This window comes from Melanerpes formicivorus, unplaced genomic scaffold (genome assembly GCF_026170545.1).
Source record: "Melanerpes formicivorus ecotype bairdi unplaced genomic scaffold, bMelFor1.0.p_v2 SCAF_5, whole genome shotgun sequence".
Lineage (NCBI taxonomy): Eukaryota > Metazoa > Chordata > Aves > Piciformes > Picidae > Melanerpes > Melanerpes formicivorus.
The window spans coordinates 19,990,075-20,011,319 of NW_027142357.1; the positions used below are offsets into that span (position 1 = coordinate 19,990,075).

The window sequence follows — 21,245 nt, forward strand, 5'->3', positions numbered from 1 at the left end:
CTAACAAGTCTCTCATTGAGAACAAGCCATTCTCCCAGAGAACTTATTTCTCCTTACACAAGCCCTCCTTAGACAGTCTTCTGGAAACCAAACATTAAGGGTGTTGTGTCACACACACACAAAATACTGCTGCCTCTCAAGTAGCTAGTAACTAGCAACAACCAGCATGCAGCCAGTTCTGGACCAAACATTATGCTCAGCTGAAAAACCGAGGATGAGAGAACAACATGTGGATAGGTGCAACGGATAGACGGATGGATGCTGAACCTGACTCCATGTGTTTCCCAGCTCTGGTGAAAAACACTTGAGGGAAGAGATGCCTGACATGACAGTGTCAAGGAGGGCAAAGCTAGGACTATAGTTGGAACCACAAAGCTCAAAGAGGAACTCAGAGCCTCTTCAAAGCTTCAGCTATAGAGTTTTGCTCAAGAAAAAACCAAACAGTTTTTCTGCATGCTTTACAGTGGCAGTGACACAAGGCACACTGCTGTCCCTCAGAATGCTTTTACTAAGAAACAAGAGCCACTTTTATTCATACATGAGTTAAGACTGGATCAATATGTAAATTTTGTTATTAAGAAAACACACCACTAAAATAATGAGACAAAAAAAATGAACCACATGTATTAAGAGAAAATACTTCTTTTAAAACAGATAATTACATCTGTATTGTGGAAGAGACCACCTCTGACCACTTGTATAGAAATGAATTCTCCCACAATGCCCAGTTTGCCCCCACGACTGGAACTCCCTGAATGGTGAGACCTTCAGGTAAAATGCACAATACAGAATGAGGACACACCATGTAGGTGGGATTGGGTTTAAAAGATCTTTCTCCTCTAGGTATGTCTGGCATCTTTTTCAAAGATTTTTCAGAAACACAGCAGTCATCACAGGAGTTTGCAATCTAAAAAACCATGGTTTTAGAAAGACCATTAACAACTTGATTTTCTAATTTTGGCAACAGTGCATTTAACTCCTGACGTGATTGTTTTGTAAAGCATCTTTTCCTCAGCTATTCCTAACATAGGAATAGATAGGCTTTCTCCTCAGTGCTGTTACATCCCAGGGAACAACAGGTGAGATTATTGTGGTTTTAAACTTTTAACAACCACAAATGTAAAAAAGCATAAGCACTGGTTTCCTAACTTGGAAGAAAATTTTATTATTTCTGCTTTTTCATTCAAAACGGGGCGGGTTAAGAAGTATTGAATGTCACTTACAGAAATTTGATCAGAAACCTTCTGTTTCAACATTGTGAACACAAAGCTTCTGGATTTGAAATGCTTCATTTGGTTTCACTCACCTGCATACTATTGGCAGCAGTGGTGCTAGATCAAATTATGACCCTGTTCTTTCCTACAGGACAGCTTGGCTATTTCCTCTCCCAAGCTAAGTACCTTTTATAACATACCATGGTGTTGTTACCATGAGGCTGCGTTCCAGAGTGCCAGGCCTTGGCAGTTTTGAGAGAATTGTTGAATGATTACATAGTCCCTTAGTTCATTAATTGAAACTCTGAAATGCTCCAGAAAGTTAGTTAGGAATCTTTTCTTTGTTCATTAATTGAAACCTTGAAAGTGTTTTAACAATCTAGGGAGTAAATTAGGAGCCTTATGATCTTGAAGCATATAGAATAGAATAGATATGTTGTAAATCAGGATGAAAAAAACAAGCCAAGTGATTAATCAGCTTGATGACCACCTGTGTACATCATGTGTGGACATCGATGTCAGGTAAGAAAAACTTGTGCTTGTTTAAGGAACATTATTAGTTTTATCTACCGAGGTGGCAGTTGGATAAACACTTAAGTGTCCTGAGATGACACAATACAGTAAAAGGATAATGTGTGGGAGAGGATGCCAGCAAACTACCACCATAGTCCTTGGGAAAGAGCATTAAGTAAATGTTTTGCCAGCACAGCAAAATGAAAATGCACATGTGTTAAACTATACTCATGCAACCTTACCAATATGTTACAGGCAGAAGGAATAGCTGTATCAGACAGGCATTATTTGTAAAACTCGTACAAATCACCTCAGGAAATCCTCACTGATGTGCAGGCTTTGTGGGAATGCTGCCCTAGCACCCAAACTTGTGCGACTTTGTCATAACATAATGCCTGCTCGTTAAGGCAAAACCCAGCATTAAGGAGTTTGATTCAGAATTTTGATGACAATGTGGCCATGATCTTGATGACAATTCCATCAGAGGAGATACCTACTGAGGCATCAGGAAATAAAGAGCACAGCCACAGAAGATAAAGTGGAAAGACAGGCCACCTGACATAAGATGCCCTGAACACTCAGCAGCATCTCAGACATCTGTTAAGGTCAACAGATTAAAAATGCAATTGTTTAGCCTTCTTAAAATGGAAAAAGTGAATCCAACATGATTTCAAAGGAAACAGGTGACCTTAAGATTTACCCAAGTGCCCATATCCCCTGACCAAATCTTGCATAAGTTATTTTCCATTGTAAATAAAGTACTTCAAAGCAGATATACTTTAAACCCTCCAGACTTCAAAGAACTTTGTCATGAATCCTGTCACTAGCCTTTAAGACTCATCAAACAATAATCTTGAACTCTGTTATGTACATCACTGCAAGTCCTTAATCAGCAGGCACTTGCAAAAGATGAGAGCAGCTCAGGTAGGCACTATGGTAAATCCTGAAGTGTATTGTCAAGTAGCAGCCAAAGACCCATTAAAAAGTGGCCTAACTCCTTTGTACTTCCTCTCTACTTATCTGCCCCAGAGACCACAGCACAGAAGATTAAACCTATTCTGCAAGACAGGTTTCTAAAGATGATAAGGATTATAAACATTATGAGGATGACTAGGAATGCAAGAAAGTCACAGGCATCTAATCTTCAGCTGAATAAATGAAGCTAAATGTAAAAACTCCTTTTCAAGCACATTCTGGTTTGTGATGAATAGAACGCCTGTTCACCTTGCCTTCTCTTCAAGAGGTACCGTTCAAAAATCTGAATTCTATTATAGAAGCCACATTACTTCATTTAAAGGTAAGTGTGCACAAAACTAAGGGAGTATGTCATGGGTCACACACCAGTATGAATTTCAGCATGACTACAGCAGTCCAAATGAATCAACTTGTACATGAACTGTGCTATGTGTTCAGAGTCCTTCCTGACTGAGGACGCATTCCAGTCATTACTGTATGGCTACTTAGTCAGCTGTGTTTTAATAGAAGAATTTTAATCAAGTTTGAGCTCATTATGCCAAAGTTGGTTAGGTTTTGCTGCAGCTATGCATGTTTCCTTTTAGCTTTCTCTGTGGTGAGCAAAACCTCTTTATGCAAAAGGAAAGTGGTAAGGAAGGGGGAGGAGGTGCTCTTCTAGCTGTTGCTATCTCCTTATATTGCAGATGAAACACTGAGATTAAAACCAAATAACTTCCTTTGCAAAAAAAGGCTGACAAAAGTAAGTTTTTAATTTCTCTCTACCCATGATCATAGTAGGATTCATTTTATTCATTGGGACTTCTCCCTCAAGGCATAGGAGGGCTACAGTCAATACTTACAGTGTCTGAATGCCCAAAGTCAGGCTCCAGAATCCATATTTAGATATCAAGACAACACCCCAATGTCAGGACTGCAGACTTGGAGATGAAAACCCCAGAATCTCCAACATGCTGACATTTTACTGATTTTCTGTCCCATGGCAAGTTTTCCTTATTGCCATGCAGAGAACAGCAGCTCAGCCATATGGTATACTGAACATCAGCATCAGTTCCTCCTGGTACCTCAGCTTTTTACAATTTGAATTATGTTGACTTAGCATCGAACTGTAAGAGCTAAAAGGCAATAACAACATTATCATTCTGCATTTAAATTCCAGAATCAGATGCTTCATATTATTTGAGTCCTGATTTTCCTCATTCACCTTAGTTACATTGAATTCTATTAATAGTTCATTACATTTCTGTAGATTAAAATAAATGTCTATCAATTGGTAATACTGGGGGGGGGGGGGGGGGAAATCAGAATTCTCTCAGAAACAAAACTACAGTGCCCTCTAGCTCCTGTTTTATCCCATAACTAAAACATGTGCCTTACAATTTCAAACTAACATTCTCATTTCAAACCAAATAAATCGGTCCTGTTACTCTGTTGTTTAGATTAACTCTTGGTTTCTCTTAATTACTCTCCTGGATACTCTTGTCTTGTAGATATGTAACGATGACTGAAGTCTCACTTCCAATTATGAATATCTGCTGGCTTCCAAATTCAGATTTACTTGCTTACAACCTGAGACTCGTGGTTAAACTTGAAATAATCCTACAAGATCAGAACTCCAGGATTGGCATGGAATGCCGGTTTAACTCACCTCACTGAGACACAGTTTTGGCTCAGGTGGATGGTGCCTGCATTGCACAGACACTAGTGATCCTTGCTGTACCTGCATTTGTGATGTGCAACCACAAAGTGCAACTGAGAGGGCATGAGCATCCACTCTCAAGAGAAGGACCAGTGCAACACCACATCCTTCCACATAACCCTAGGGCACCACTACACTCACCCTGCCTTTCTGCAGTATCACATAACACCTGGACTTAACTCATATTAGGACCAGCCCTCTGGATAATTGCATGTAGAACACTTTATAAAACCAGACATTTCCAAGAAGTGAAAGGAGGCGGGAACTCACTGCCCAGTCATGCAGACACCAGGCCTCAATTTGTCAATGGCTGTTGATTGGTATTCAGCAAGGATAAAGTCAGGAGAAGAAGGTCTGTAACTTAATAAAACGTAGTTATTAAGATCCAACCCAAAATACATCAGAAATAGCTTTCTATTTTAACAGATGTTACAGAATATTAGGCAGTAAGATGCAAGTTCTAAAACTCTCTTTGCTTTGATCTGTAAGTTTTGAGCAGTTTAGTAAATGGCTGTGGCTCCTTCTCAGCTAATGCAAACAGTGAGACCAGGGAGCAGTTTCTGCTCACAGTGATTTGCATTCCCTCCAATACTGCTCAGGAAACTACCCTGGTTGCTTCCAAAAGGAAAGTTGTAGTTTAGATGAGAAAAACATTTCAAAGGAAATCAGAAAACCTCCAAGCTCCTGGAATTATTCCCTTCACTCCACAGTGAAATTCTTTTCCTCATTTATAGGTTGGAACTGTCTAAAGACAACATATGATTTTACAACATGCATTGGAGAAAAAAAAAAAAAAAAATCAGCTATTCATTACAGTCTTATTTTGCAATAAACACTCAAGAAACCAAGTCAAAGGAGGGAGAATTTTTGAAAGCAAATCATGTTCATCAAAGTAAGAGGCTTTCAATTAGTAAATTAGATTTATTACATTGATTTAAACAAATAAAAAAAATACCACACTCTGTACAGAGCTTAGATACTCTGCTATGCCCCAAAGCTTCCTTCATTCCTTAAATTCTTTCCTTTTCCATGGCGTCTCCTACGCCAAACAAGGCACCAGGTCTTTGCCATCCTTTCTTTAAAACTAACAGCAACACACCAATAGTGCCAACTCTCAGCTTAACAGACTGGAGCAGAAATCACTTTGTTTCCTGGGTAACAAACCATTAGACAGTTCCACATATAGGTGGAATAAAATAGTGGTGTAAGCAATTTCCAATGTTGTAACCTTAATTGAGCACCCATGTCCAATTTAATGTTGTTTTTCTCAGAGAACAATGCCGCTGCAGATTCTGCACTTCACTGTGTTTTCAGAAAGACCATACATGCAAGGGGAGCAAATGTGGAAGGTGATGAAGCTAAATGCTATGAAACTTCTTTCATCCTTGACTACACAGGCTCATTTTTCCTCTCACACTTCCTGTACTTGCTTGCAAAGTTTCACTGGATTGAACAAAATGAAGAAATTAAAGCAACTACCATGAACTCGTATTTAGATTAAGTGTTACTAATCACCAGTGACAGAAATTATTTGCCCATCCAATGTTTAAAACTTCCAGGCAGAGACCCCTGATCTGAGACAGGTATCTAGAGCCCTCCATTGGTGCTCTTTTTTCAGTACTCTGCACTAGGTTGGTCTCAACAGGAAAGATGGGAACATCTTAACCTCCACATTCCAGATGCTCAGTGGGACAGACACAGTGTCTGATTATTAGCAGCACCACCTGTGCCTGGATTTGGGTTCTCACAAGAAAAACAAACCACAGGACAGGAGCACCACAGACTAATTAGCACAGAGAGGTCATCCCTTCATACACTAGGGCTGGGAATGGGAACTGGAGCTGAACTATGGGTCTGGACTTCTCAAAAAAAATACAGCCAGTAACTATGTCAGCAGGGAACTTTGTGATGCTTTTCACAGAGATACCCATTACTGCCCATCTGCTATTAACAGATATTTTAAGTGACTGATGACTCTCCCAATTTGCTACTCCAGAGTTAAGTTTCCAACTACCAGTGCAAAACCATGGCCAAGTACACCATTCATCTCTGCTGCTTGAAGGCTTGGCAGTTGAAGGATCCTGATTTTCACTTTATTCATTCAGCTGCTTTTAGCAAACAGATTATAAGAGAGGCTCAAAAAAAGAAGCCAAAAGCAGCATAAGAAATAGGACAAGCTATTGCAAACCAAAACTGGAACTACAAAGATACCTGTTGCTCTGGAAAGGCCACTTATTATTGACTTTCTGAAAGTCACATGGAAAAATAAACCCTTTCCCTCATTACTGAATTTCTGAAAGTCACATGAAAAAATAACTCCTTTCTCCTCACAGCCGAGGGCCCAGCCTGTATGGATTTGAAATAGGTTTTGCAGACCTCATTTTCATTGGTGGAAAGCTTTTTTCCTAAAAGGAATAGTACAGTCTGCTCTGAAGTCATGCTTCAAAAAACAGTTTTCCATTTCAGACACCACTCTCTGGCTTTAACTGGGAGATACCTCACGTTTTTCATGCTGTTAAACAGCAAGTGAAAGCTGCACAATATATGAAGAGTTTTAGTTTCTCCCTTACAAGCGACACAGATTTAAAAGAAAGAGTAACACCCATTCCAGGAACAGACATGAGCATGGAGTGATACTGTAAAACATGTATTAGACAGTTCTATAATTAATCTATGATAAACTTATGGATGAAACAACACTAAAGGGTTTTTCACTCAGATTTTCTAACACAGCTGTGTCTCTCACTGCATTAAATCCTCTTACAACAACATGAAGTTTAAGTCAAGAAGTGACAAGCACAGTTTCAAAAAACTTAGAAGACAAGTAAGACAAGTAAGGCAAGACAGGACAAGCGAGGGCTGCAATAAAGCAGGGGTGACCAGCTACCTGCAAGCACAGAAAAGGTGAACTGTCTGTCTTTGTGGCCCCCACACCGCAATCTCACTCTTATGCCAGCAACCCCCATGGGGACCCTAGCTGTCCCAGCTCTGTCAGCAAAATAGTCCGTAAAGCAGCAGCTACTGACACAGATAGTTAGGACTGTGATGGGTGTTTTGTGGGCATGCCCACTCTACAGGCTCAAATGAGCAAATGCACAGCAGAAATCAGGAATTACCATCTCCTTCACCTGGGCTGCTGGCTATTCAGAGGTTGTCTTTATACCCCCACTTGAGATGTCATCTCCATTTGAAGTTCATGAGAAACAAAAGGAGTATCACATCATCTATTAGATAGGTGTTTTAGAAAATAAACTGGGAAGTAACCAAAATATGTAAACAGTTGTTCAGAGTTTTCTTTGGAAAAAAATAAAATAAAATAAAATCCAATGTGCAAGTGCAGTGCTGCCAGTCAGTATTTGAGGGCACTGCTTGTTAGAGAGGCAACAACCATAACAGGCACGCACTGTTCATAACATGTCAGAAAACATTTTAAAAAACCCTGCAGCTTCAACACAGCACGAAACAAATATTTGGGTTGAAATGTCATTCCTCTATTTCCTTCACTGAATGAAGTACAGTTTCCTTTATGACCATAATTAAACCATCAAAAGGCATGAAAGTAGTACAGTAAGAGGGACGGGCAACTCACAACAGGCAGTATAGCACATAACAGCAACTAGGCCCACAGCCCTGTTGTATTTGAAGAGAGACTGCTCCCCCAGGCTAATGCAAACCACAGCTCCTTCACCCATAGATCAAATGCATGAGACTCTTGTTGCTCCTTCTTTTCCAGCCTTAACCACCTTATCCCTCTGAATTGTAGGGGAAGAACAAGACAGACAGAAACCTCCTCCACTAGATACATAACTACAGAAATGGTAACATGCAATTCTAGTAGATTCACCACCTGAACAAAAGTAATTGAATACATTATGCTGAAGTGTATCAACCACAGCTCCAGTGGGAAGTTCACCCACAGCAGACCAACACTGGCACTCTGCGCTAAGCCCAGCTGCAGAGTCACAGAGGAGTACCCTGTTGGAGTGGGCTAAAAAAGATCTGGTTGTGTGGAAAAGGCACATACCTTCTTGGCACATAATCGCTAGTAAATGTTTCAGAGAAGGAGTATACAAACAGCCAGCAGCAAACACACATTTCAACAGTCATTCACAGCTAAAGCAAGGTTCAGATTGTTCTTTCATCTCAAAACCATCATAGCCCTGGGTTAAACACCTATAACAGGATACACAGTTTGAATAAGGCATTTCTTCAAGCCACGAACAAAAGCAGATGTGTTACCAGGTACCTGTGCTGACACATAGTCCCTTCACTCCCCTGGATTACCTGGAAAACAGAGCCATTCAAACCACTTGGAAGACCATCACTCCAACAGGGTATTTTGTAGAAAAAACAAGTCACACAAACGCCCCTGCAGTTGGGACACTTAAGGAGCCTTTTTTCATGTCCCATGCAGATAAGGAAACATTGATCAAGTAAATCAATAGAAACAAATCATATGGTCACAAGAAACTTGTCCGTACATACATCTGTGGAAGAAGAATCAGTTATATTTTACTGTGAGTAGGAATACACAAATTCTGAGAACTGCTACAGCTTGCATAACCTAAGAAAAAGATTTTTCTGTTTGCAAAATAACTTATATTTCAGACTATGCCAATAAACCCACTGCATTCTCTTCCGCTATATACTGCTCCACCTCCACATATGCTTTATTTTTACATGCTTCCCCTCACACATACTTTTTTCCATCTTTCACCACTTTCCACATTCTCTCTTGAAAATAAATAACCAACTCCATGTTCTGCTCAAGTATTTTTAACACCCCACATTCCTGTAGGCTGAAAGTTGTGCAAACAGTATTGCAGCTATTACCAGGACAGGATCCAAACTGACAACAGAAGTATTCTTCCACTATATGCAGGAATATAGCTTGGCTGGGGAGAGAGAAGAAACCTATCCCTTCAGCAATATTCTGGGACCACACTACATAATTATCCAACATTTCTCTATCAGAAATGTAAATTGAGTGAAAGAGAAGTTTACAGGGAGTTGCACAATTACGCATATTAGTAACAGCAGCTACAGGAGCTGGTTGTGTATCAAATTCATTTTAGCATCTTTGGCCAAGAGAATAATGTGATTTTTCACTTATGATTTGTTTCACACTGAACAAACATGGACAATTAAATATGAGCCATGATCTCTTTTCACACATTTTGCTAGACACTGCTAAGGCTTGAGAGCCAGCAGATTTAACCACTGTACAGCTTCAGCAGCCCCAGTGACAAAGCACAAGGTTAATCAATCTTTATAATTCCCTCACAAGAGTAATGTGAAAAGAGCTATGAGAAAAGGACTACACATGACAATAACACACTTGCTATCAGCAACAGCTGGTTGCCACTTTTGAGCACTTCCAGGATAAGCATGAATTTCCCTCAGACCTTTGACCTTCACACACGTGTGCGGCTGAGCAAACAACCTCGGGCACTACAGTGGTGAGCTATTCCCAGCACATCTACAACCTTGCTTTGGCTTTTAAAGATTTATTTTACAGACCTATTTTTGAAGGGGATAACAATGCCAGTTAAAACCAGCAGAGGCTTAACACATTTAGGTCCATTTGAATACTGTCTACCATCTTCACTAAAAAGGGAACAACAGATTCTGTAAGAAACTCTGCCATTCCCATGGACACTATCTATCAGCAAACTCAGCAACAATGCTAATCATTTCTTAAAAGATCTCCAAACAACAGAAGAAAACAAATGCAAAGATTACAGCTGAAAAGTAACCTAGAACCTTGCCAGCTGAGAGTGAAATCCAGTGCAGGACCCACACGTGTTACCCTGGAGGCTCGCAAAATACATTTTTGTGCTATAGACAGCATCTAGACAGAGAGCATCCCATGAACCTCTCTTGCTTTTGTTCTTGACTGTGCACACCACCTCTCTTCTAAACACAGTCAAAACATCCTCACGAGCATGAGTACAAATGTTAGAGAATATTTGGAAATTACCTATTTTTAGATGCAGTTCTATGAAAAACAGTCAATGCTCCAAGACAGCCAAAAAAGAGCATTTGCTAGTATGGAGTGACCTTAACATCACAATGCCAGAACCCACACTTTTTGACTCTCACTGTCATTTTGATATCAAAATCTAATATCAGGCACTTCTCAGCAGAATACACCTGGTCTGCTGTTTAAACTAAACCAATACAACTCCAATTCTCTCTTCCAAAGCAGCAATTACAGAATTCTCAAAACAGTAGTAGTAAATGTGACACCTGTGATACATCAAACCCAAATGAAATGCATTTGCAAAAGAAACTTTATTACCTATTTAGTTCACTCATTAACTCTTTAGTTCATTTATTTTTTCCACATTCACATTCCCTTGTCTAGGCCATATTATTCTACCATTACTTTCAAAGCAGCTTGCTTATACACCTCAATCAACGACACCCAATGCTAATAAATTAATTACTTGATGTTTTCCAGACCATCCTGTATATTTCTTCAAAAACTCCTGTGTCTCTTACTGTACCTACCCTTGTTAAATGCCAGGAGGTGTTAACATTCCAGCTAATATTTCACAGTACAGACCAACATCTGCTCAATTGATAATACAGATTTCTGCCTACTTGTTTTCAAATAGCCATTTGCCCGATAGCCTGATCTGAGTCTGCACAACATGTCCCCGGAACATGGCATTTGTGCAGTTACAGCTAAAATGATTCATCCAGCCTCAGGCTAGTTCTGAAATATTTAAACAACAGCTGATTCTTAAACAGCAGTTCTTCTGAAATGAAGGAGGTATCTCCAATGAAAATGCACCAGCTCACATTCCTTACAAAAGTGACAGTTGCTCTGGCACTCATGGAATGGCCCACGCTGACTGGTGAACAATTTACTGCTGTAAGCTGCCAGGGAACCCAATATACTCATTTGGGAAATGTTCTGTTTTATTTTGTGGAGAATCCAGACAGCAGCAAATTAGATCAATAAACCACATTTCTCTGTTGCTGTTTAAGAAAAAAACAATTCTGAGAAGCCAACCTACTGTGCTGCTTCTGCTTGAGTTTTTCTTTGTTATTTAAAAATTAACATTTGCAGCATCAGTAATATATATTACACAGAAAATTGCATCCCTCTTAGCAAGCATCATAACAGTGACTTTGTGCTCTTCCATTTCTATTTTACAGTTAAAAACACGGTATTACAACAAATTATGTTCATTTTTTGGAAGAATATATGCAACTGCAGAGTACTTACTAAAGGATATTCAATAGTAAAGAGACTCCTCAGAAACTTACAATAAAATTTGTTTAATTAAATAATACCACTTAATTTGACAGTCATGCTACAAAGATTTACATTTGTCTTGTACAGTTACAGATTGGATCCACCAGTCCAGGTGCTGACTAAAATGCTTAGCCAGTACTTCTGAGAAAGATACAACACAGGCTATTTATTATTTCCTGCCATGGCACAATTCATTTTCCTACCAAACCACAACAAAAATTCTAATCAAACTAGAAAAAAAAGTATTCATTAAGACTCTCTCCACAGGTGAATGGTATTTTTGACAGTAGACAATGCAGTACATAAAACTCCACACCTGGACAAAGACAGATCCATACCTGATGGTAGGGTTCTTCAAGTATAAGCCATCTTAAAGTCTTAGATTCACTATCCCGGTTAGTCAGCAGAACGAAATTGATGCAGAAATTGTCGCATATCATCCGATAATAATTTGGACACAGCTGTACCTCTGTGTCCAATACGACCAGCACATCTCTCTGTGCACACTTGTTTGACAGTTCTGTGCAGTCTCAAAAATATGAAAAATCAGAGCAGAAGCCAAAGAAAAACTACGTCCTCAAATAAAAATGCTGAATTTTAAGATTCAGCCTCACAGATAATGTAACGATACAGTGCTCCCTTTGATGTCCCTGTTAGAGAAGGACTCCTGGCACATTTCTGCTAAATCCTGCTGCTTTGGAACAAAAGCAGCACACAGAAAGCAGGCCTTGTGTTGCACATGGCACATACTTCAGATATTTGAATGGTTCACTCTACACTCCTGCATGCTGATCAATATTCTCTCTGTCTCACTCATTTTCTAGCCTTCTGTAGCTGATGGGGTCATATTTGAAGTCTAAAGAGCACCATGAATTTTCCTGTGTGTCACTCAGTCTGTAAGATCAGGATAGCAATGAGCTACAAACAGCTGTCTGACAGCTGAAGCTCTCAGGATGCCAGTGCCACAGAGAGCCTTGATTCTTTGCTCAACTCCAGCCTGCACAGCTGAAAACAAGGGCAGAGCATATACGCAGCATGCATGCCCCAGTCCACATCCTAGCACCTCGCCTCTCCTTGCATGAAGGGAACTGCAGAAAAAAAAAATGCTTTTACAGCTTACTCCTACCTCAGATTTTAGATGGTAAGCATTTATGCTCTTTAAACACATTTTAGCCTATCCACTTAAGAACAACAGTTCTCACTACAAACTATACATCAGCTTTAGAGGGTACAGGCTGACTTCTTCTCCCTAATATTTAGAGCAAACACTGTTAGAGACTACAGCTCTTTTGAAGAACAGAATACTTCATGGACAGTTTCACTGAAGGCTTTATGTCAGACATGTACATAGACACATCTACTTTGCTCATCTGTGTGTGTCTACATCAGCTTAGTTTGAAAAGCAAGAGAATAGTTGTCGGTCTTTCCAACTGCGAGCCCTCCTCCCAACACTTTTCTGCCCAGCCTTCATGCATCATTAAACACAGTTGTCAGGACCCACAGCCCCTGCTCAAGAGCACAACTTGTGAAAAAGAATGCTGTTCTTTTGTCCTTAACTCATATTTTGTGCAGTTCATTAGTTTTCATTCACTTCAGTAAAATGAAAAGCCTTTGTCCTCCTTCCTGAGATCAAGGGCTGTCCCTGCCTGCATTGTGTTATTTTGTTCCAGTTACACTATTTTAACCTTGATGGTTTTAGAGGATGCAAGATTATATTTTTGATCTGTTTCTGAGATCTGTCTAATACTTTTGTGACAATAGAGCTTGCTGGGCTACGTCAACCCTAAATCAGGGTTGATTTATACTCTAGTATTATTAAATAAGAGTTACCTTGTATAAATTTCATCTTTTTAGAAAGAGAGGAGCACAACACTTGGACCACAGGAACCTAAAGCAGTTTTGGTTAACTGAGCCACTACTTCTATTTTAATGCTCTTGAAATGTCTTGGCAGGTCCATGTTTTACATGGAATAACAGCTTACAGAACACTCTCCCCTTTCCAGACATGCAGCCTGAAGAGAGGAATTTGTACCTCCATAAATTTCCATTCACGTCTATTGAGATATTTAGAAATAAGAAAGCATAAGCCAAAATGCCCCTGTCATCACCTCTACCCTATAAATGTTATGCTCCACCAACTCCACCAAAGACTTCTTGCATTAGAAACCAATTCATCAATTAGGCCCCACACAGGTACAAACAAAAAGCTGTATGAGGTAGAAGCATTTTCCAGTAAGACCATAACAATGTTATGAGCTGTAATTGAAGCTGATAGCCCAGGCTGTTTCTCAAAGCTGGAGACTGCAAATAAGGCCATCGATCATCACTGCTGACAAAAGGCATATGCTACAGCGCTCCCACTAGCAGAGCAATGAGTTTTCTTAGTACCATCAGGTGCATTAACAAAAGTAACACGTTTACTACAGAGTCTTCTCTTTTTCTACACTGACGGAAGTGGTTATGGTAGCACAACTTCCTAGTGTATACCAGCTCAATGTTCCATTTCATCCTTCCTGTCTTAGTGGAGTTCTGCAGGACTAAGTGCACAGCTCTTATTCGTTTGAGGAAGGAAAACAAACAAACAAACAAAACCACACAGAAAAAAAAAAAATAAAAAGCCAAAAATAAAGATGTTGATCTTTTTTCCACCTGAAAGAAAGGGAGTCAATGATTATGTATATCTGACCTGTAAACCTGTCAGCTGTGCCTCTGCAACAGATAAACCACAGCACAACTCAAACTTAGCACTGGGAGAAAGTGTGCCTTCTGCAGTTTGATTCTAGTTATAGTGATTTCACATTCCTTCTCCCAGCAAAATAAAATTCCACATTCCTTCTCCCAGCAAAATAAAATTCATCTTTTCACTTCTTTCATTTGTGGTATTAGTACAATGGATTTTCTTTACAAAAAGATCTTTCCCTTATCACTGCAGCAAAACCCTTAAACTACTCTTCCCTCCTCCTCCCCAACTTCATTTGATCCTGACCTGTGCAACAGGACATCTATCTTGAACACAGACAAACTCCTCTACTATCACAAATTAAGAAAGTAATCAAGCATGCTAAGCAGGTTTCCAAGAGTAGCTTGCATAGACATAACCACAAAACCTAAGTGCAATGAGGCAGTAAGGACACAACCTAAGCAATAATTAAAAAAAAAAAAAAACAACAAAAAACCACACACACACAAAAAAAACCAAACCCACAACACACCAACCAGGGGAAAAGTACTAACAAATAATTTTTCTCATTCACAGAAACATGAAGACCACTAGAATTTTTAAAGCATTTAATATCTTGAAGATGGAAATATACACTGTTATCACCTCAGTCCACCTGAATTCTGAATCACACTATACCACCTCTGCCATAGAAATAGTCACCTTCCACTGCCTTTCAGCATAACCCAGCTCTATTTTTTTTTTGGTGGAGCAAAAAAAAGCTACAAGCACAAGCCCTTAGCCAACACTGGCTAAAGGCCACTAAGGATGCACCACAGCAATGTCAGGAGCCCTGCTGACCTAAGACAACCTTGTCATATATATTGATATATCTCATAGAAGAGATCATGCAGTACCAGCAAATCTGTCACAAGTTAAAATGTCAATAAGATACTGAAATTTTAAGGACTTCATGGCTGCTAACACTCACAGCAGTCTTGACGTGAAGTGGCTATCCACAACTCCACCACATAGCTTTTCAGGTAACAAAAAAAGATGTTGAATGTTGATTACTACAATCTCATTGTTTTTTTCCATAAACAGCAACAGGCAGTCCACATGAATTCATCTCCACAGTTCTGATGTATATAACATCAGAATTACTTACAAGTAAACTTACTCACAGATTTAGAAATCCTTGAATTCTATCCTGCTCTAATTCAAGATACTTGCTTAAACTAGTGCGAATTACAACCAAACAGGACTGTAACAGACCTGCTGGACATCTTACAAGGTGCATGTATACACACATATCATATATATATGGTAATTACAACTACACTCACTATATACGAGTAGTTAGCAACATCATTAGAATAGTAACATTCATAATACATAGAAGTTGGAGGGTTTTTTACATATATATATATATGTCTCATGTGTAGTCCCCATTTAAAGATGTTTGAAACACTCACATTCTCCATCAGAGGACTACTTAAACTTTATCTGTGCTACTCCTACAGCATCCGCAAACCTCAGGCCTCTCCAAATCACAAAACTTTCTTCCAGTCTACAGATGAAACATACTGCTGTTATGTCTCCACCACTCCGTAACTGGAACTCCCTTATTTTCATATTAACAGATTAAAACCAGAACAATCTTACACAGGGCGACAAGCCCAGCTCTCCCAGAGCTCTATATACTTATTTCCTACCTGATTCATTGTGCTTGACAGGGAACCAGAACTGTACACAGAAATCTAGGCAGGCTACCTTTAGCGTTTCAAATGCTAAAGCTGCCCTGATGCACAATAAGATTGTGTCTGGCTATCTTTCCTACCCCCATGCCATTAGCAATAAATTTAGTCACTGTGAATTAATACAATTTTCTCCTCTTCACCTGACAAATTTCCAACGTTTTTCCAACCAAAAACATTTCCAAAGAAAAATGAAATCATGTTCCTAGTCCATAGACTCAGTACAATTTATAACTAAAGCCAAAGCAGTTAAACAGGCATATACTCATGCTGTTGGGAGCTTAGTAATTCCTCATTAGCAAACATGGCATTAGTAGCTGGCATTAGTAGCTAACAGTAATATCCTGTGACTAAGAAAAGGTGATCAAAAGCAAATACCACGCTTAATGAAAGGTAGCGGGAATCATTTGAGAATCACTTAAGTGAGGTAAGAGAAAAATTACACATCATTTAGTTTGTTTTACCAAGCCTTGCTCCAACCCACAGACTAAAACAGCCCTTGATTAGAATTAATGTACTTCACCTTCTCTCATTTGCTTGTTTTTCCAAGGACTGACTGATCTTGCACACATCTGTTATAACCTGTTCCTAATTTTGCAAGATTGGAGGGGCAGAGGAGTGTGCAAGTTGGCAGGGTTTTTTGAAATGGGAGTCCCTGACAGATGAGAATGCAAGTGTCACTTTTAATTAAGTTTCAATGATGAAACAGGGTTTATGTATTCTTGGCAACTACTTAAGTGTTCACACTCAAACTGTAACTGAGCTTTGAGATTACCATCCATTCAAGAAGAAGGGATAGAATAAATACTTCTATCTGACTAAGAGAGAGCTGCCCACAAACCCACATTTTCAGTAGAGGTAAGACAGACCAAAATCCAGTTGGCAATGAATAGGTATCATACCCCTGAGAATGAAATAATACAATTCCTGCTGTAACAGATACTGGGCAGCATACAGGCATTAGACATATTTGTTTCTCAGGAAGAGAGCTCAGTATGACTACCATTCCCACAACTTTCCACCTTCAACGAGTATCTTGATAGCAGACGCAGTTTGTTCCACCTCTAAAGAGTCAACCTATTTAGAAACTGCATGTGATTTCCGTGGAACAGGCCAAACAGTTAAGTATTAGTTCAACATCGTTCATTTTTATCTGATATAAATATGCAGCCTAATGTGGGAGGCAGACTTCCAAGTTCCCCCACCAAAACTTTGATTTGTTTCACAGAACAAAACTTGCATAAAGACAAACACACGTCTGTCCCTATGACAGACAATTATGGTTCAGCATGTTTAATGTCTTGCCCTCTTACTGCCACACACCACTATTCTTACAGATGGACTAATTGACTAAACTTGCCTCTGTGATGTTGAAAGTTTTATTTCAAGAGTACTACCCAGCCATTACCCAGGGTAGCACTCAAATTCTTTATGCTTAAACTCATTAATAATTTATTATTTCTTTTTAATAGCCATGGTATCTCATACTTAGAGGTACACGTCACCATAAAATGCAGTTTCTCTAGCCTGGTTTTGACTCTATTAGAGATCCTCACTTCTCATGAAAGCCAGGATTCAGAAAGCAGTATCAAGGCAGATAGCATCTGGCTCTGCTCTGTCCCCAGATTTGGGCTGCCTGTGCAAGCACTCACCACAGATACAATACAGAACTTTCATACTTATATTCTCTGAAGCATTTCCGCCAAATACCACAGACCATCTTGAATACTGTGACTGCTCTTGTGTTTTGACCAACTTCTCAGTAACTGGCTTTCTGTCTCTGCACATTCTGACATAACAATAGGAAACTAACAAGCTTCAGGTGCTGCTTTCTTAGTGTAACCGAGACCAATGCAAGAGCAATTTCATTAAGAACCAAGATAAAGACCTCTGAAAAGAAGCTCATGGATTTGCATTTCATTCTTTAGGATACCCTGGGTCATTCTGTTTACTAGACAGAAGAAAGAACAGGGATATTTATAATTTGTACTCTTTCCCACTGGAATTCTTATGAAATCATACAGAATGCAAGCATGAGTAAAATGGGCCCACAGAACTACTACTAATTTTACAAAGGATACAATTTCTTTCCAGCTTACTTCTCCCATTAACTCTATATGGCTTATAGGTTTGACTTCTTTTGAATTAAAACTAAGTATTTGTGGAAGAGAAATGTATTTAATGACAACACCTTACACAAGACACACTCTATTCAACACTACTGGATAGGGTGGGGTCAAGCACTGCCCAGATACAGTCATGAGGAGGCAATGATCCTGAAGACGTACAAAGGAACCTTACTTTGCTTTCTGAAGGTCCCAAAGGAAGCTCCTAGTTTTAACCTATATGGCACCAATATTTATGTATTCTTCCCGACTTCCTGGTACCACCTCCCACCTGCATCGCCGGGCAGGGCCCATCTTGAACAGCAGCCTCCGTATTACACCAGGCCGGGTACGCACTGGGAGAACAAGCCCGAAAGCCTGGGTAGGCAGCCACTGCCCCATAGCACGGGCAGAGCAGGTCGACGATGCCCAGGGAACCCTTCTCAGGCTCCAGCCCGGCGGCGCCCCGCTCCACCGGGGCACAGTGGGCACAGCCGCCGCGGGACACAGCCGACGCAGGACACTGCCGGCGCGGCCCGCGCAGGACACCGCTGTCGCGGCTGAGGCGGGAAGGATTCTTAGCGGGGGCCACTGCTTGCTTCCTCCTTTCTCGCCTCGACTCCCCGCAGGCCACCGGGGCGGGAGGGGCAGCACCTCGCTCCCCGGCACGTCCTCGCCGTTCCGCACGGGCGCACGCTGCCTGCGGGCGGCCTACGGCACGGCAACACCCACGGGCCGCGGCAGGTGCCGCCCCGTCCTCCCCCAGGTTCCACTCTGGCCCCCTCCCCACGGGGCACCCCGCTACTCGTCCCCAATCTGTACTCCCCGCCACCAATGGGCCGCCAGCCACCACGTTGGGGCTGGTGGCTCCGACTCGCCGTCAGAGGAAGTTTCCGGGCGGTGGGAGGGAGGAGGGTCCCCGCGGGCGGCCCGGGACGGGCCCGGGCGGGGCGCGGGAGCACTTACAGGCGTTTCTCCTGCGGCTGCAGCTGCCGGTGCATGGCCAGGGAGAAGCCGAAGAGGCTGCCCGGCTCTCCTCGCCGGCTGATCACGTTATCTGTGTCCAGGTTGAAGGCGCCAGCCAGCCCTGGCAGGAGGGGCAAGTAGAAGAGGAGCGCGGCCGCCATCTGCTCTTGCCAGCCACGGGAACCTGCTGCGAGCGCCGCCGCTCCCCGTGCTGAGGGCGCTCGTCGTGCCCCGCCGGCTCCGCGCGCCGTGACGGAGCCCAGCCCAGCCCAGCCCAGCCCGCCCCGCCCTCCGCGCTGCCCGGCCCCTGAGCGGCGGCTGCCCGCTGCGGGGGTAGTCAGCGCGGCACAAAATGTCCCCGGTGCCCGGCCCCATTCCCCCGGGAAGGACAGCAAAGAGCTGCTCCGCCCTCCTCCCGCGCCCCCAGCTCCGCCTGCCTGCTTCGCAGGGGAATATAAAGCCGTGCCGGGGGACAGTCCGTGGCTGCAGGTGAGGGTTGGGCTACAGCGGATGGGTCCAGAGACCCTCCACGGGGCACGGAAAGAACGGGTACTGGTCTGGGTGATGCTCAGCGGCACGTCAGGGTACCGACGGTGTGTGTAAACCTAGCTGAGATACTCTAAGGGTGATACAGAGCTATGAACAGCATGAGCATGGACATGCTTCTCTTATACCTCCTTGAGAAAAGGAAAGAAAAAATTAGTTTCTTCTCCAGACTCTTAAGACAGCGCATGAAGACAGAGACTCAAAACTTCATGAGTCTCCTCCACTCTCTGCTATCTCTGAAAAGATCTGAGAATCTTACCCCTACATTGTAATTGTTTGTAAACAATATGTGGTTTCAGATCCTGGATTGTTTTATCTCATGCTTTCACCCATAACTCCCAAAGGGTATTTGCAAGCATACCTTAACACACTTCACCCAGAGAGAGAGAAATTTATGTCTGTTCATAACAAATTCTTGAGTTAGTGCTCTGGTTTAGGGAGACCTTGTGAGTGCCAAACAGCATGGCAAATATTCTGTCGTTCTTTTCTATCAATATACAGGATATTAAGAGAGAAGCTTCTCTCCTCCAGAGAGATTCCAGCAAAAGTCAGCAAAGAGCAATCAAGACACTGCATTCAAATATGTTGATACTCCTTCTCTGAGAACAATACTCTGCTCCCACGGAGTTAATCCAGGCTACTTTTTTCAGAGTAATTATTCTAGGACAACTCCGTGTATAGACAAGTCTTTGGCTCAAGTCCAAAACACCCTTGATCAAAAGAGAGGAGAAAATATACTAGAAATGTGCATCCAATGTGGCAACAAAACATTTTGTTAAATTAAGCTCCTAGATATTTATTGTTAATGGAGTCCTTCCATGCTTGCTCTTCACGCCCAAATTAATTCAAAGTCTTAATCCAGCATTCAATCACTTCACAGTCACTGCCACAGCAGAAAACTGTACTGGCATAAACACTGCCCTACAGTTTCATTAAAGGACCCATAAGAGGGAAATATCCCAGACTAATTACAAGTAGGTTTACTACAATCCACATATTTCACAGTAGTTAGTAAAGATGTGAAAACGAGTCTTAAAATAGCATTCAAAGTCTGTACTGAAGTTGTAGCAGTTTGGCCTTTGGGACCATTTAAACTTGTGTGCTTTTAACTGCTCTTACAGTAACTATAGTTACTTTTTAAGTAGTGCTTGTACTCAATAACTTCTGTAAGGATTCACAAAAATACTTTCATCTAATGCCATGTGAATTATACCAGCACATTAGGTTCATCTGATTTCTCTTCCCTCTCCCTCCCTCTAACCAGCACTGCCTGGGCATGTTGTACCTGTTTGTTGTTATCCACAGAGGTTGCCGAGAGGAGACAGGGTTTTTCATCTCCAGATGCAGTAACAAGCATTCCAAGACACAGTTATATTAAAATCTGTCTCAAGTGACCACAGCAGGAACAACAAAAATAGACCGTATATAGGGTGGAGCAGAACAGCACACAAACAGCTCAGAGTCACCTTGGATGGTCTCTCATTATTTTGTACTATTTTCATTTGCCCTAGATAAGGAGAGGAAAAAAAGTTTTTTAAAAAGTCAGT

At 41.3% G+C, this 21,245-nt stretch overlaps 1 protein-coding gene across 4 annotated transcripts in view; it reads right to left on the reverse strand.

Annotated features, from left to right (window-relative positions):
- The window catches only part of ITGA6 (integrin subunit alpha 6), a 47,425-nt gene extending 26,423 nt beyond the window's left edge, over positions 1-21,002 (reverse strand). Inside the window, exon 1 of one of the 4 annotated variants that reach the window (XM_068138568.1) lies at positions 20,984-21,002. Coding sequence is in view for 3 of the 4 variants with exons in the window: in XM_068138569.1 (XP_067994670.1) it covers positions 19,153-19,313 (161 nt within the window). In the remaining variant the exon portion in view is untranslated. Of the gene's footprint in view, positions 1-19,152; positions 19,393-20,983 lie in introns of those variants that run through there. The other 3 variants (XM_068138569.1, XM_068138570.1, XM_068138567.1) reach the window with 3 other exon arrangements.
- Positions 21,003-21,245: the final 243 nt, after the last annotated feature.